The sequence below is a fragment of the Mesoplodon mirus genome (genome assembly GCF_964341445.2).
Source record: "Mesoplodon mirus genome assembly, chromosome: 7".
In the NCBI taxonomy this organism is placed as follows: Eukaryota; Metazoa; Chordata; class Mammalia; order Artiodactyla; family Ziphiidae; genus Mesoplodon; species Mesoplodon mirus.
The window spans coordinates 117,057,344-117,074,529 of NC_138983.1; the positions used below are offsets into that span (position 1 = coordinate 117,057,344).

At 38.1% G+C, this 17,186-nt stretch overlaps 1 protein-coding gene across 1 annotated transcript in view; it reads right to left on the minus strand.

Annotated features, from left to right (window-relative positions):
* Positions 1–10,908: 10,908 nt before the first annotated feature.
* Positions 10,909–17,186, minus strand: part of LOC309808944 (protein MFI) — a gene marked incomplete at its 5' end in the record, with an annotated part of 43,783 nt that continues 37,505 nt past the window's right edge. Inside the window, 3 exon segments of the mRNA XM_082629504.1 lie at positions 10,909–11,105; positions 11,107–11,143; positions 13,755–13,810. Of these exon segments, the coding sequence (XP_082485630.1) occupies positions 10,994–11,105; positions 11,107–11,143; positions 13,755–13,810 (205 nt within the window). The 3' untranslated portion in view covers positions 10,909–10,993.

Genomic DNA, 17,186 nt, shown 5'->3' on the forward strand with positions numbered 1-17,186 from the left:
TGAGGAGACAGATCCAAAAAAATAATGCTAACATCAGTGTCAAAGACCATACTGCCTTTGTTTCCTTCTTGGAGTTTTATGACTTCAGTTCTTAATCCAGTTTGAATTTACTTTTGTATATGGTATAGAAAAGTAGTCCAGTTTGATTGTTTTGCATGTAGCTGTCCAGTTTTCTCAACACCATTTATTGAAGAGGCTGCCTTTTCCCATTGTGTATTTTTGCATCCTTTGTTGTAGATTAATTGACCATAAGTGTGTGGGTTTATTTCTGATCTCTCTATTCTCTTCCATTGATCAGCCTATTTTTATGCCAGTACCATACTGTTTTGATTACTGTAGCTTTGCAGTATTGTTTGCAGTCAACAACCATGATACCTCCAGCTTTGTTCTTCTTTCCCAAAATTGCTTTGGCTATTCTGGATCTTCTGTGTTTCCATACAATTTATAGAATTATTTGTTTGGGTTCTGTGAAAGATGCCATTGGTATTTTGATAGGGATTGCATTGAATCTGTAGATTGCCTCTGGTTATTTTAATAATATCAATTCTCCCAATCTACAAGCACAGTATATCTTTCTATTTGTTTGTGTCATCTCAGTTTCTTTCATTAATGTCGTATAGTTTTCTGAGTACAGGTCTTTTACCTCCTTGTTTAGATTTTTTTCCTAGGTATTTTATTCTTGTTGATGCAATTGTAAATGGAATTGTTTCCTTAATTTTTCTTTCTGAGAGTTTGTTGTTAGTGTATAGCAACAAAACAGATTTTTGCATATTAATTTTGTGTCCTGCAACTTTACTGAATTCCTTTATTAATTCTCATAGGTTTTTGGTGGCATCTTTAGGATTTTTTATATCTAGTATCATATCATCTGCAAACAGTGACAATTTTACTTTTCCAATTTGGATTCCTTTTATTTCTTTTTATCCTGTGATCGCTATGACTAGGACTTCCAATACTATGTTGAATAAAAATGGTGAGATTGGGCTTCCCTGGTGGCGCAGCGGTTGAGAGTCCGCCTGCCGATGCAGGGGACACGGGTTCGTGTCCCGGTCTAGGAAGATCCCACGTGCCGCGGAGCGGCTGGGCCCGTGAGCCATGGCCGCTGAGCCTGCGCGTCCGGAGCCTGTGCTCCGCAACAGGAGAGGCCACAACAGTGAGAGGCCCGCGTACTGCAAAAAAAAAAAAAAAAAAAAAAAAAAAATGGTGAGATTGAGCATCCTTGTCTTGTTCCTGATCTTAGAGGGAACGCTTTCAGCTTTTCACCATTGAGTATTATGTTGGCTGTAGGTTTGTTGTATATGGCCTTTATTATGTTGAAGTATGTACCCTCTATTCCACTATGTTGAGGGTTTTGATCATAAATGGATGTTGAGCTTTGTCAGAAGTTCTTTTCTGCATCTATTGAGATGATCATGTGATTTTTATCCTTCAGTTTTTTAATGTGGTGTATTTCATTGATTTGTGGGTGTTGAATTATCCTTGCCTCCCTTGGATAAATCCCACTTCATGGTACATGATCCTTTTAATGTATGGTTGAATTCCACTCAGTAATATTGTGTTGAGGATTTTTGCATCTGTTTTCATCAGTAATAATGGCCTGTAATTTTCTTTTTTTGCGGTGTCTCTCTGGTTTTGATATCTGGGTGATGCTGGTCTTAGAGAATAAGTTTAGAAGCATTCCTTCCTCTTCAATTTTTTGGAATAGTTTGAGAAGAACAGGTGTTAACTTTTATTTAAATGTTTGGCAGAATTTACCTGTGAAGTCATCTGGTCCTGGACTTTTGTTTGTTAGGAGGTTTTTTAAAAGTATTGATTCAATTTCATTATTGGTGTTTGGTTTGTTCATGTTTTCTATTTCTTCCTGATTCAGTCATGGGAAATTCTACATTTCTAGGAATTTGCCCATTTCCTCTCGGTTGTCCATATTATTGGCATATAATTGTTCATAGTAATCTCTTATGATCCTTTGTATTCCTGTGGTGTTGATTGTAACTTCTCTTCTTTAATTTCTGATTTCAGTTATTTGGGCCTTCTCTTTCGTGATGATTCTGACTAAAGGTTTTATCAATTTTGTTTATCTTTCAAAGAACCACCTCTTAGTTTCATTAATCTTTTCTATTTTTTTTTTAGTCTCTATTTCATTTATTTCTGCTCTGATTTTTATGATTTCTCTCCTACTAACTCTGGGTTTTGTTTGTTCTTCTTCTAGTTCTTTTAGGTCTAACTTTAGGTTGTTTATTTGAGATAATTCTTGTTTCCTGAAGTAGGATTGTATTGCTGTAAACTTCCCTCTTAGATCTCCTTTTGCTGTGTCCCATTGATTTTGGATCATTGTGCTTCTATTTTCATTCGTCTTTGGGTAGTTTTAATTTCCTCTTTGATTTATTTAATGACACATTGGTTGTTTTGTAGCATGTTGTTTAGCCTCCCCATCTTTGTGTTTTTTTTAGGTTTTTTTCTTGTAGGTTGATTTCTAGTGTCATACCATGTGGTCAGAAAAGATACTTGATATGATTTCAGTGTTAAATTTATTGAAACTTGTTTTGTGGCCTAGCGTGTGATCTGTCCTGGAGGATGTTCCACATGCATTGAAAAAAATGTATATTCAGCTACTTTTGACGAATGTACTGTATGTATCTATTAAGTTCATCTGGTCTGATGTGTCATTTAAGGCCAGTCTTTTTCTGTATTGATTTTGTCAGATGATCCATCCATTGATGTAAATGGGGTTTTAAAGTCCCTACTAATACTATGTTACTGTCAGTTTCTCCCTTTATGTCTATTATTATTTGCTTTATATATTTAAATGTTCCTATGTTGGGTGCATCTATATTTACAACTGTTTTACCTTCTTTTTGGATGGATCCCTATATCATTAAGTAATGTCCTTCTTTGTCTTTTGTTACAGCACTTGTTTTAAAATCTATTTTCTGTGATACAAGTATTGCTGTTCTGATTTTCTTTTGATTTCCATTTGCATGGAATACTTTTTTCCATCCCATCACTCAGTCTGTGTGTCTTTAGATCTGAAGTGAATCTCTTGTAGGCAACATATATGTGGGTCTTGTTTTTCTATCCATTCAGCTACTCTGTGTCTTTTGATTGGAGCATTCAGTCCATTTACATTTAAAGTAATTAGTGATAGACATGTATTTATTGTCATTTTGTAAATTGTTTTCTGGTTGTTTTCATGGTTCTTTTTTTGTTCCTTTTTTCTTTTGTCCTCTTTCCTTGTGATTTGATGGCTATCTTTAGTTTTATGTTTAGATTCCTTTCTCTCTTGTGTGTCGATTATTGGTTTCTAGTTTGTGGTTACCATGAAGCTCACATATAACACGGTATAAGTTACATAATCATATTAGTTGATCTCTTAAATTCAAATGCATTCTAACCAGTCTACATTTTTACTCCCCTACCCCAATGTTTAATGTCTTTGACATCATATTTTACATCTTTTTGTGTTGTGTATTTCTTTATTTATTGTGTATATAGATGGTTTACTACTTTTGTCTTTTAAACTTTATACTAGTTTTATAAGTGGTTCAACTACTACCTTTACTGTGTGTTTCCCTTTACCAGTGAGATTTTTCTTTTCATAATTTTCCTTTTTATAGCTGTGGACTTTCCTTTCCTGCTTAGAGAAGTCCCTATAACATTTCTTTTTTTGTTTTTTCTGGCCATGCCACATGGCACACGGAATCTTAGTTTGCCAACCAGAGATCAAACTCATGCCCCCTGCAGTGGAAGCACAGAGCCCTAACCACTGGACTGGCAGGGACTTCCCCATAATATTTCTTATAAAGCCAGTTTAGTGGTGCTAAACCATTTTAGCTTTTGCTTGTCTTTGAAACTCTTTATCTCCCCTTTAAGTCTGAATGATAGCCATGCCAGCTAGAGTATTCTTGGTTGTAAGCTTTTCCCTTTCATCACTTTGAATGTATCATGACACTCCCTTCTGGCCTACAAAATTTTTGCTGAAAATTCACCTGATAGCCTTATGGGGGGTTCTTTGTATGTTACTAATTGCTTTTCTCTTGCTACTTCTAAGATTCTCTTTATCTTTAATTTTTGATTTTACTTTCTTTTTTTAAAAAATTTTTTTCTTTTGGCCATGCCGTGCAGCTTGTTGGTTCTCAGTTTCCCAACCAGGGATGGAACCCAGGCCACAGCAGTGAAAGCCTGGGATCCTAACTCTATGCCACTAGGAAACTCCCTTTGCAATTTTAATTATAATGTGTCTTTGTGTGGACATCTTTGGATCATCTCGTTTGGAACTCTCTGTGCTTCCTGGACTTGAATGTCTGTTTCTTTCCCCTCGTTAGGGAATTTCTCAGCAATTATTTATTAAATAAGTTCTCTGCCCCTTTCTCTCTTCTTTTAGGACCCCTGTAATGCAAATGTTAGTATGCTTTATGTTGTCTTAGAGGTCTTGTAAACTATCCTCATTTTTTAAAATTATTTTTTCATTTCTCTGTTCAGCTTGGGAATTTCCACTACCATGTCTTCCAGATTGGTGATCCATTCCTCTTTATTATCTACTATTGATTCCTTCTATTATATTTTTTATTTCAGTTATCTTATTCATCAACTCTTTTTGGTTCTTTATATTTTCGAACTGTTCGTTTAAATGGTCATGGTGTTCTCCATTCTTCTCCAGAGTTCATTAAGCACCTTTATGATCTATACCTTGAACTCTTTATCTGGTAGATTCCTTATCTCTACTTTGTTTAGTTCTTTTTCTGATATTTTGTCTTATTCCATTGTTTGGAACATAAATTTCTGTCTCCTCATTTTGCCCAATTCTCTGTGTTTATTTCTATGTACTAGGTAGGTTGGTTACATTTCCCAATCTTGGTGAAGTGGCCTTATTTAGGAAACATCCTATGGGGCGCAGCAGCACACTCCTCCCTGGTTAACAGAGCTATATGTTCTTGTGTACCCCCTACGTGGGCTGCCTGTGTGCTTCTGTTGTGACATGGCTGGCCCCAACCCCGCTGGCTGCAAGACCATGTCTTGTACGGTGGCTGTGGGCCCACTGGAAGGTGGGGTAGGCTTCCTATGTGGTTGTCTGTGTGACTCAGGGGCATTCGGGATTGGTGCTGTCCCACTGGTGAGCTAGGCCAGGTCTCCACGTGGCTGTCTGTACAGCTGAGGCCTCAGGGTTAGTGCCAGCCTGCTGGTAGACAGGGCCAGGTCCCCAGCACTAATAGGCTAGGGGAGGATTCCAAAATGGCACTGGTGTTACCAGTGCTAGATTAAGCTCCCCAAAATGCCTGATGCCTCCATCCCCAGGGGGAGTCCTGATTGCTTCTTGCCTCTCTGGGAGGTTCTCTAAGATCAGTAAGTGGGTCTGACCCAGGCTTCTTTCAAACTACTGCCTCTGCACTGGGACTCAGAGCATGTGAGATGTTGCATGCACCCTTTAAGAATGGAGTCTGTTTCCTGTAGCCTTCTGGCTCTCCCTAATGTAAGTCCTGCTAATTTTCAAAGCCAGACACTCTGAGGGCTCATCTTCTCAGTGCAGAATTCCCAGGCTGGGGAGCCTGATGTGGGGCTTGGACCCCTCACTTATTGGGGAGTACCTCTGTGATACTGATATTCCTCCCATTTGTGGGTCGCTGACCCTGGGTTGTAGGTCCTGACTATACCATGTCCACCCTTGCTCCTGTCTTATGGCTCCTTCCTTAATGGAAAATCTTTTCTGCTAGTCTTCAGGTCATTCTCATAGATAGTTGCTCTGTAAGTAGTTATCATTTTGGTGTTTCCATGGGAGGAGGTGAGTTCAGAGTCTTTGTACTCTACCATCTTGGCCCTCACATTGTGTTAAATTATTGCAGTGTAAAGCAACATGGACAAGTGGATTTCATAGATATCTCAAACATATTCGTGACATAAAAAGGCCAAAAAACAATGAAAATAATCTTGATGAGTCAATGCCTTCTACTTCTAAGGAAGGTATACCATTGCTGCACAAACTCTTCCTGATATTAGAAGAGCCCGTTTTATGAGGCCAGTATTACCCTTAAGTCAAAAATACAAGAATTACAAGAAGAACAAAACAAAAAACTGAAGACCAATATCGTTCATGAATAGATGCAAAAGTCCTTACCAATATTAAGTCAATTCCACCAATATAAAAGAGATAATACATCATGACCAAATGTATGAAGTGTTGTACAAAGTGAGAGGGTTTCATAGACCAAAGTGAGCAGGAACAAGGAAGTTATACTGGGCATTGTCAGTTGGTTAGAACAGTTACTTCCCTTATATGGAGCAAAGAGAAGTCTTGGAGCCAGGTTAGGTAATTTTTGCTGAGCAGGAAACCGCTGATTGGTTGGCCTAGGCCTACCTCTTCTGGGAGAGCCGAGCACAGAAATTTAAGTTTTGTTTACTAACATGGGGCTTAGCATAAGCTACTCCATCTTGGGCATAGTCTGGACACTTTAACCTGGGTATCAAGAAATATTGTTGATGTTTTATACAGATGGCCAATAGGTACATGAAAAGATGCTCAACATCACTAATAATTAGAGAAATGCAAATCAAAACCACAATGAGGTACAACCTCACATTGGTCAGAATGTCTGTTGTTAAAAAGTCTACAAATAACAAATGCTGGAGACGGTGTGGAGAAAAGGGAACCCTCCTACACTGTTGGTGAGAATGTAAGTTGGTGCAGCCACTATGGAAAACAGTATGGAGGTTCCTCAGAAAACTAAAAATAGAATTACCACATGATCCAGCAATCCCACTCCTGGGCATATATCCAGACAAAATTATAATTCAAAAGGATACATGTACCCCTATGTTCATAGCAGCACTATTCACAAGAGCCAAGACGTGGAAACAACTTAAATGTCCATCGAAAGATGAATGGACAAAGAAGGTGTGGTACATATATACAATGGAATACTACTCAGCCATAAAAAAAAACAACAAAATAATGTCATTTGCAGCAACATGGATGCAACTAGAGGTTATCATACTAACAAGTCAGAAAGAGAAAGACAAATACCATATGATATCACTTATATGTGGAATCTAAAATATGATACAAATGAACCTATCTATGAAACAAGCAGACTCACAGACATCGAAAACAGACTTTTGGTTACCAAAGAGGAAAGGTGAGAGGGAGGGATAAATTAGGAATTTGGGATTAACATATACACACTACTATATATAAAATAGACAATCAACAGGGCCCTACAGTATAGTACAGGTAAGTCTACTCAATATTCTGTAATAACCTATACGGGAAAAGAATCTGAAAAATAATGGATATATGTATATGTATAACTGAACCACTTTGATGTAAACCTGAAACTAACACAACACTGTAAATCAACTATACCCCAACATAAAATAAAAATTTTTTTTTAAAAATGGTAACTTGGACTCTATTAAAATTAAATACTTTTTCTCCTCAAATGACATCATAAAAGAAAATGAAAACACCACCCACAGGTTGGCAAAACAGTATCTGATAAATGGTTTGTTTTTAGACCATATTAAAAAATCTTTTAACACAATATGAAATAAACAATTTAAAATTGGTAAAAGATTTGAATAGATACTTCACCAAAGAAGATACCAAGTGGCAGATAAGCATGTTAAAGATCTCCAATATCGGGCCTCCCTGGTGGCGCAGTGGTTGAGAGTCCGCCTGCCGATGCAGGGGATACGGGTTCGTGCCCCGGTCTGGGAGGATCCCATATGCCGCGGAGCGGCTGGGCCCGTGAGCCATGGCCACTGGGCCTGCGCGTCCGGAGCCTGTGCTCCGCAACGGGAGAGGCCACAACAGTGAGAGGCCCGCATACCGCAAAAAGAAAAAAAAATAAATAAATAAAGATCTCCAATATCATAAGTCATTTAGGAGATGCAAACTAAAATCACAATGAGATGCTATTCACTATACATCCCCTAGAATTAAAACATTTGACAGCACAAAGTGACAGAAACCAAGTGGAGCTACTTAAGTTCATTGCTGGTGGAAATGTAAAATGGTACAGCCACTTTAGAAAAACAGATTCTTATAAACATTCACTAAAATGACCATATTATCCAAGGCAATCTACAGATTCAGTGCAATCCCTACTGAATTACCAATGGCATTTTTCACAGTACTGGACCAAAAATTCTTTAAAGTTGTATGAAAACACAGAAGACCACAAATAGCCAAAATAATCTTGAGAACAGAGCTGGAGGAATCAGGCTGCCTGACTTCAGACTATACTACAAATCTACAGTAATCAAAACAGTATGGTACTGGCACAGAAACAGAAATGTAGATCAATGGAACATGATAGAAAGCCCGGAAATAAACCCAGGCACATATGGTCAATTAATCTACAACAAAGGAGGCAAGAATATACAGTGGAGAAAAGGCAGTCTCTTCGATAACTGGTGCTGGGAAAACTGGACAGCTACATGTGAAGGAATGAAATTAGAACAGTCTCTAACACCAAATATAAAAATAAACTCAAACTGGACTAAAGACCTAAATGTAAGACCAGATAATATAAAACTCCTAGAAGAAAACATAAGCAGAACACTCTTTGCTATAAATTGCAGCAATATTTTTTTGGATCCGTCTCCTAGAGTCATGGAAACAAAGCAAAAATAAACAAATGAGACCCAATTAAACTTAAAAGCTTTTGCACAGCAAAGGAAATCCTAACCAAAATGAAAAGACAACCTACAGAGTGGGAGAAGATATTTGCAAACAATGTAACTGACAAAGAATTTCCAGAATACATAAACAACTTATACAGCTCAATATCAAAAAATAACCCAATCAAAAAATGGGCAGAAGACCTACATAGACATTTCTCCAAAGAAGCCATAAGGATGGCCAATAGGCACATGAAAAGATGCTCAACATTGCTAATTATTAGAGAAATGCAAATCAAAATCAAATAGGTATCACTTCACACCAGTCAGAATGGCCATCATCAAATAGTCTACAAATAACAAATGCTGAAGACGGTGTGGAGAAAAGGGAGCCCTCCTACACCATTGGTGGGAATGTAAACTGGTACAGCCACTATGGAGAACGGTATGGAGGTTCCTTAAAAAACTTATTATAGAACTACCATATGACCCAGCAATCCCACTGCTGGGCATATATCTGAAGAAAACCATGGTTTGAAAGGATACATGCACCCCATTGTTCATTGCAGCACTGTTTTCAATAGCCAAGACATGGAAGCAACCTCAATGTCCATCAACAGAGGAATGGATAAAGAAGATGTGATACATATATACAATGGAATACTAGCCATAAAAAAGAATGAAATAATGCCATTTGTGGCAACATGGATGGACCTATCATATTAAGTGAAATAAGTCAGACAAATAAATATATGATATCACTTATATGTGAATTTTAAAATGACACAGATGAAATTATTTCCGAAACAGAGACTCAGAAAACAAATTTATTTATTTACCAAAGGGGAAGGGGGAGGGATAAATTAGGAATTTGGGATTAACAGATACACACTACTACATATAAAATACACAACAGGGACCTACTGTATATTACAGGGAACTATATTCAACATCTTGTCATAAACTATAATAGAAAAAGATCTGAATATATATATATATCTGAATCACATTGACGTACACCTGGAACATAAAGCAAGTATAGTTCAATAAATAAATAAATAGATATTTAAACATATAGTTATTGTTTACCCCAGCAATTCCACTCTGAGTTATTTCCCAAGAGAAATCAAAATACGTATCCCCATAAAGACTTGTACATGAATGTTCATAGCAGCTTTATCCACAATGGTCCCAAGCTGGAAAAAACCAATTGTCCGTCAACCTGCTGAATGTTTAAAGAAATTGTGGTATAGCCATGTAATGGAACATTAGTCATTAAAATGCAATGAACTACTGAAATATGCAACAACAAGAATGAATTTCAAAAGCATAATTCTAAAGAAGCAAGACCAAGAAAGACTACATATAGTATCATTCCATTTATGTGACATTTTAGAAAAGGCAGAATTGTAGTGATTGAAAGATCAGTCCCAGGGGAATGACGTGGGTTGGGTGGATTGACTGCAAAGATGTACAGTTTGGGGGTGATGGAAATGCATGATACCTTCATTGTGGTGAAAACTGCATAACTTTATATATATATACATATATTTGTCAAACTGAGTACTTACAATAGGTAGATGTATATGTAAATTATATGAATAAATCTGATTTTTTTCTTAAATATACATTAGGTCTCTGACTGCTGATTTTTTTATGCTTGGGAATATAAGCCTCTGGTTTGTTAGGATTGTAGACAGTTACAGTGTGATAAGTGTGATTATGGTTAGTAGTAGAGGGTTTTTATGGGAAGGTACAGTAATTCAGACTTGGAGGGTATGGTAGGCTTTGTTCCTTGACCTAACAGTCATCTCCAGTTTTCTATTCTTTCCACTGTGAAAGCTAAGAGACAGATTTTTGCTTTTCTGGCTCCTTTAGCTAATGGTGCCCCTGTAACCCAGTTTTGTTCGAAGATGCCTAAGCTGAATGGCACCGGGGATTCTAGTAAGGCTTTTGCATTCTAATAAAAGGAGAACTTGCTACACTGCCCTTTATCTTTTTTTAATGGAGAAAGGGCTCTGCCTGATAGAAATGCACAAATAAAGAATGCTTCAAATAAAGAAGAAAAACAATCAGACTGAGGGGTTTTTTTGCACCTAAGTATAATATTTTTATTTAAGTGTGATTGTCAGAATTCTACAGTTTTGCAGAATACCGGGAATAATTTCTACATTTTCCATGGGTACTGTATTCAGTCTGATGTTCTATTTCTGTTTAATCCTCCTTACTTTTAATTGGGCTAGATTCTGTGCCAAGAATATACAAGTCATTCCAGCCAGAATAAACTATCTCTGATGGAATCAGGGCTTGAAGAGTTAAAGCTCAGAAAAAAAATATATAGTTTATAATTATATTTTTTTATATTTTTATATAGTTATAATTATATTCCATAAGTGGAATCAGGCCTTAGTCTAGTAAAAGTTGGTCCTTCATAAATATTGTCAAATGAATTATCTTCTTGTGTTCCCATTTCCTCTTCCAATATATGTTTAGTCATATTTTTTTTCCTGTGCTTGCTCAAACTTGAAACCTAGAGAGGAATGACAAATATTTAGAAAGATGCAAGATATGACAGGATATAGACTTATTCAATACGTTACTGCATTCCAGGTAAGGTCTATTCCACATTCCTTCTCACCACTCTTTTTTTTTTTTTTTTTTTTCGCGGTACGCGGGCCTCTCACTGTTGTGGCCTCTCCCGTTGCAGAGCACAGGCTCCGGACGCGCAGGCTCAGCGGCCATGGCTCACGGGCCCAGTCGCTCCATGGCATGTGGGATCTTCCTGGACCGGGGCACGAACCCATGTCCCGTGCATCAGCAGGCAGACTCTCAACCACTGCGCCACCAGGGAAGCCCCTCAGCACTCTTAGAGCAGATATCTTTATATCCTATTTAACCGAAACAATAAATGTCCCAAATTTCTGAGATCATCCTACTTTTCACTACCATATTTTATTGTCCATCTTTACAAAAGGCTCCGTAGGATCTGGGTTTGAGGTTTGACCTACTACTAGCTAGCTCTGTAATTTTTTTTTTTTTTTTTTGCTAGCTCTGTAATTTGAAGCAAGTTATTTAACCTTTGTCTCAATATCCTCATCTATAAAGGGGATAGATGGGGATAATAATAGCACATGCCTCAGCATATTTTTGTGAGAACGAAGTGTGATGGTGCATGTAAAGAACTTGGCATTTAGTTAGTACTCCACATTTAACTATTACCTAACAGTTCTTTATTGACAAACGAAGAGAAGCCTTTTCTGTCCCTAGAGCTAAAGTTTCCAAATTCTAGATTTGATTTCCTCGTGCTTCTTGAAGAAGTGGCACACATTCCCTCCTCTTTTCAATGCCAGCATCTTCAATATATCACCTTCTACTGCCTTCAGTTATGATGCAGATCTCCATTACTTAAAATAATTTTCACTTGCTCTTATGCTCCTTCCAATTACCATGCTATATCTTTCCTTCTTTTCACAATAATCTCTTTTAGCTCAGTAACTTATATTACCTGCTTCCATTTTTGTACTTGTCATTCCTTTCAAGTACAAAATTCCTGCCATTGAGGCTCTACTATGTTCTACACATTGGGATCTCAGTAGCAAGCAAAACAAATAACTTCCTGCCCTCAAGTGATGACAGTTGCCTAAACCTGTTCTCCAGAAGGCCATCAACTGCATTAAACCCCTGAAGTGGAAACCACAGTGTGTTTGAGGACCAGGCTAGATGCCAGTGATGCTGGGTTGTGAGCCAGCGGGAGAGAGTGGGACATGATAAGGGTGGAAAGCTAGACCAGAGCCAGAGTGCCATGATAAAGTTAGGGTTTTATTCCAAGTGCAGTGGAAAACTATAAGAGGCATCACGGGTAGTTGTTGTTAAGAGTATGGGTTCTAGAGCTACCTAGTCTCAATTCAAATCCTGGCCCTCACAGTAACTGACCTTGAGCAAGTAACTTGGCATCTCTTTGCTTGTCTGTAAAATGTAGATAATAGAACCTGTCTCGTTGGGTTGTTCTGAAGATCAAATGAATCGATTTTTTTTTTTTTTTCCTGTATGTGGGCCTCTCACTGTTGCGGCCTCTCCCATTGTGGAGCACAGGCTCCAGATGCACAGGCCCAGCAGCCATAGCTCACGGGCCCAGCCGCTCCGCGACACATGGGATCCTCCCGGACCGGGTCACGAACCCGTGTCCCCTGTATCGGCAGGCGGACTCTCAACCACTGCCTCACCAGGGAAGCCCAAATGAATCAATTTTATAAAACACTCTAAGACAGCACTTCCACATGGTAATTGCTAAAGAAGAGTTTGTTAAATAAGTGTTTTGTTTTAATTATGCTGATTTAAATTTGTAGATCACTATCTGTTGTGTGGGGAATGGACTGGAGGAGTATAAGTTTAGAGACCGTTGCAGAAGCCTGCAGAGGGATGATGGCAACTTGGACTGTGGTGGTGGCAATGAGTTGCAAATAATTGGATAGGTTCAAGCTAATAATGGCTAACATTTATAGTACATACTATGTGCCAAGCACTATTCTATGCTCCTTACATATATTATCTCTTATTACCTCACAACAATATATGAGCTAGGTACTATTGTTATTTTCATTTTATAGATGAGGAAACTGACCAAGTAACTGGCCCAAGATCATACAGACAGTAAACAGTAGAGCCCAAAATCAAAACCAGGCAGTTATGAATCAGCACTCCATAATTATAACCTCTTTGTTTTACTGCCAATCACAGATGACAGTGGGACAGAACTCACACACTCAGATTATATGAAAACTATAATTAGGCTTTGGCTATGTTAGAATTACTGATACTTCTGGAATAGCATTTATTTTGCCAAGTGAAGTTTGCTCATTAAAAATTATTACTGAAACATGATATGCAACATTTTAAAAGGAGGATTCATTTTTTTAAAAAAGACATGTTATCCAACTCTAAATAAAATAGAATATTTCCTTCTATTCCCAAATAACAATTTTATATATAAAGGCAAAAATGACTTGGCAAATTTATTTATGTCTATATACTGTGCAGAGTGCTGAAGTGTTTGTTAGGTGCTTAGAAATGTGTACATGTCTGGAAAGTATTGTTTTTGTTTATAAGAATTTCCCACTATTGCTAAAAAAAAAATCACCTACTTTTGAAGTTAGCTGAAGAGTTGCTTGTAGCAATTTCCTTCCAGTTGGCAATGTACCTAAGCACATTACATAGAATTCATTAAATTAAATTGATTTATTAGTAAGTAATAAATTGATTCATTAGTACATACTTAGACTACTTCTAAAATTCTACTTTATCTATGAAATCTTAGATTAACGGTGACAAATTCACTAGTCCAAATGTTTAATTTCTTTTTTTTTCTTTTTCTGTGGTACGCGGGCCTCTCACTGTTGTGGCCTCTCCCGTTGCGGAGCACAGGCTCCGGAAGCACAGGCTCAGCGGCCATGGCTCACGGGCCCAGCTGCTCCGCGGCATGTGGGATCTTCCCGGACCGGGTCACAAACCCATGTGCCCTGCATCGGCAGGCGGACTCTCAACCACTGCACCACCAGAGAAGCCCAAATGTTTAATTTCTTGACTTTCCCACCTCCAAGTAGCTCTCATGCACCTAAGGCAACCCATAGGACAAGGAGTTGGAGGAGCTATAAAAATGGTGCCCACCATCTACCACGTTGGTGCCCTTTTGCCTCCCACCAGCACGTCTCCTCATTTTATCCTGTTCCATTCCTGCTAGATCATATCCTCAACTGAGTGACAACTAAGATGTTAGTTAACTTCTAAATGAAAAGTACGAATGGAAAACTCTGAGAGGAAAAAACTCATGGGAAAACTACAGCAACAAAACCTTCTCCTTGGTTCTGGATTGCCAGACCTACTGTCTCTGACGTATAAATTTAAATCATTTGGTTTATGATCTTATTAGAGAAATGGTGCTGTGTCCAGTAAACATGAGATCGTATTCAAGCAGGGTACATGCAGTTGCCACTTCAGTTCCCTAAACAGAGACTGAAATAGGGAGACAGATGTAGCCCGAGAAGAGGTAGATAGGGAAGGACAAGTATGATGAACTACGAAGATGAGAGAAAGCTCCAAGGCCCAGGTATCCTGTGACTTATTGCATCACATTTTGATCTCTGTATCCCCCTTTCCCAAGCCTCCTTTCTTACAACTGTACCCAAGAAATCAGGTAAGGAGTTGATCACAGCAGGTGCTAAAAGGAAGCTGGCTGAGAAAGGAGGAGGAGGATTAGAATTGTCATGTAATTCAGGGAACACTGATTTTCATTTGAATTATTTTTACTTTTGTTAACTTTGTATTCCTGAATTTTTTTGTTATAAGGTATATATTATGCAATGGTGTTTAATTGTGATAAAATACTGTGTCTAAGTCAGCTCGTTCTTGTTACTGCTACCTCTTGGTGTTCCAAGAACTTTATTCTGTGGCCTTAAATGAGATAGTGCTGGGTCACTGTTGAATGAAAAGATGCAAGATAACAGCAGGTGGTTTAAACCCTTTCCAGGACCTCTTAGTTGACAGTTCAATCTGGCTTAACCTTAAATTTAGGCAGACTTTGTGCTTTCAGTGGTTGCTCAGGAGCACTATGAATATTGGGTGTCAATAGCTCTGCTTCCTTAGATTTATATACTGAAAGATTTTCATTCCACCTTCAAGGTACCAAGATAAAGGACCTTTGATCAATTGTATGCTAAACCCTGACAGTCTGGGGCAAAAACTTATGCCATATTTAAGGTTGATCACTGACCCTGCTTTACCTGAGATCAGGATATGAATTTATTCAATTGTTAAAAAAGAACTTCTCATCAGGAACATGACAGCAGTAGCCAATGAGAAATCAAAGCTTTACAAATAGAAGCAACACTCTGATTATAGCCTTATCGTGCTGTTTATATAATAGAGCTGATCTGTCTTTCTAAGAAATTTTTGAATTTTTTTTTTAGATACTAGCAGAGTAAAGTATATGTGGACTCTACCGTGGATCCCTCAGGAGTATAAATTTAACATCTTAATGGCCTGGGGAAAGTCCCTAGCCAGAGAGGCAACATAACTACCTGTCTTAGAAATCAAAGGGGGAAGCTTCAGACATAGAAACTACCCACTGAGAGCTCTTACCAACAGGGTTAATAGAACATCAGGAAATTATTTACGATATCCCAGCTGCTGATGACTTAATGGGTTATGTTAAATTTCACATGCAGTTTGAAAAATATGAAGATCCTGGAAGAGGAACATCCATCTCGCTAGAGAATACACCCCTGAAAATGCACCAGGATGAATGCCAGCAGTAGGCAGAGTAGCCACTATGTGGCATTGTAGGTGACTCAATAACAGCAATGCAAGCATTGTTTTATGTTCTAAGCACCTGCAGCAATGTACCTCTGGATACTACAGAATTTGCAACAGTACTCATCAGTGTCCTTGAGTCCAAGAGTGAAATTGGCTCTATCCAATCCATTCTTCAAAATTATAATAATATTGTACTCAATTGATATTGTTGCCCTGTGCATCTGAAGTTATACATGGTTTCTTCCCAGGAGAGCATCCACCTGTCATAACAACGGGCTAGCACAAAAGCCTTTGGGAAGAAACTGGTTTGTATCACTCAATATCAGTGTTCAACACATGTATGTCATTCTAATGGTCCAACTATCAAAAACTGTTTATAGATTTTGAAAGATACTCTCCAAGGAATTAGTGGCTACCAGTTCTTCTGAAGGGAAAAATGACTATGAAATTCTCGTCAAATAAGATATTATAAAGCCAGTTACAAATATCTAGACAACTACAAAGATCTAAGAGGAAAGTAGACTGTGGAGACCATAAATACACTGGGAAGAAGGTGCTCTCCTAATGTCTGCTCCCAGCTAGGGGAAGGTCTTTGCAAATTCTTGTCTTGCCTGAGATAATCAGTAGGCTGTGGTCAGTAATACTACTGAAATATTCCCAAATAATCATGCTGGATTCCATTTGAAATTTTTGTTGTCTAGAGATCAGTAGAAAAACTTGCTTTCTAACAATTCCAAGTGGGTGCCAAATTATGCTCAAGTCAGAGAACGAACTGATAGAGGTTGTACATAATTTGGAAACATGAGGTATCTGCATTATTTATTTATTTATATTTATTTATTTACATCTTTATTGGAGTACAATTTCTTTACAATGTTGTGTTAGTTTCTGCTGTATAACAAAGTGAATCAGCTATACATATACATATATCCCCATATCCCCTCCCTCTTGCATCTCCCTCCCACCCTTCTAGGTGGACACAAAGCACCGAGCTGATCTCCCTGTGCTATGCAGCTGCTTCCCACTAGCTATCTATTTTACATTTGGTAGTGTATATACGTCCATGCCACTCTCTCACTTCGTCCCAGCTTACCCTTCCCCCTCCCCGTATCCTCAAGTCCATTCTTGACGTCTGCATCTTTATTTCTGTCCTGCCCCTAGGTTCATCAGAACCATTCTTTTTAGATTCCATATATACGTGTTAGCATGCAGTATTTGTTTTTCTCTTTCTGACTTACTTCACTCCGTATGACAGACTCTAGGTC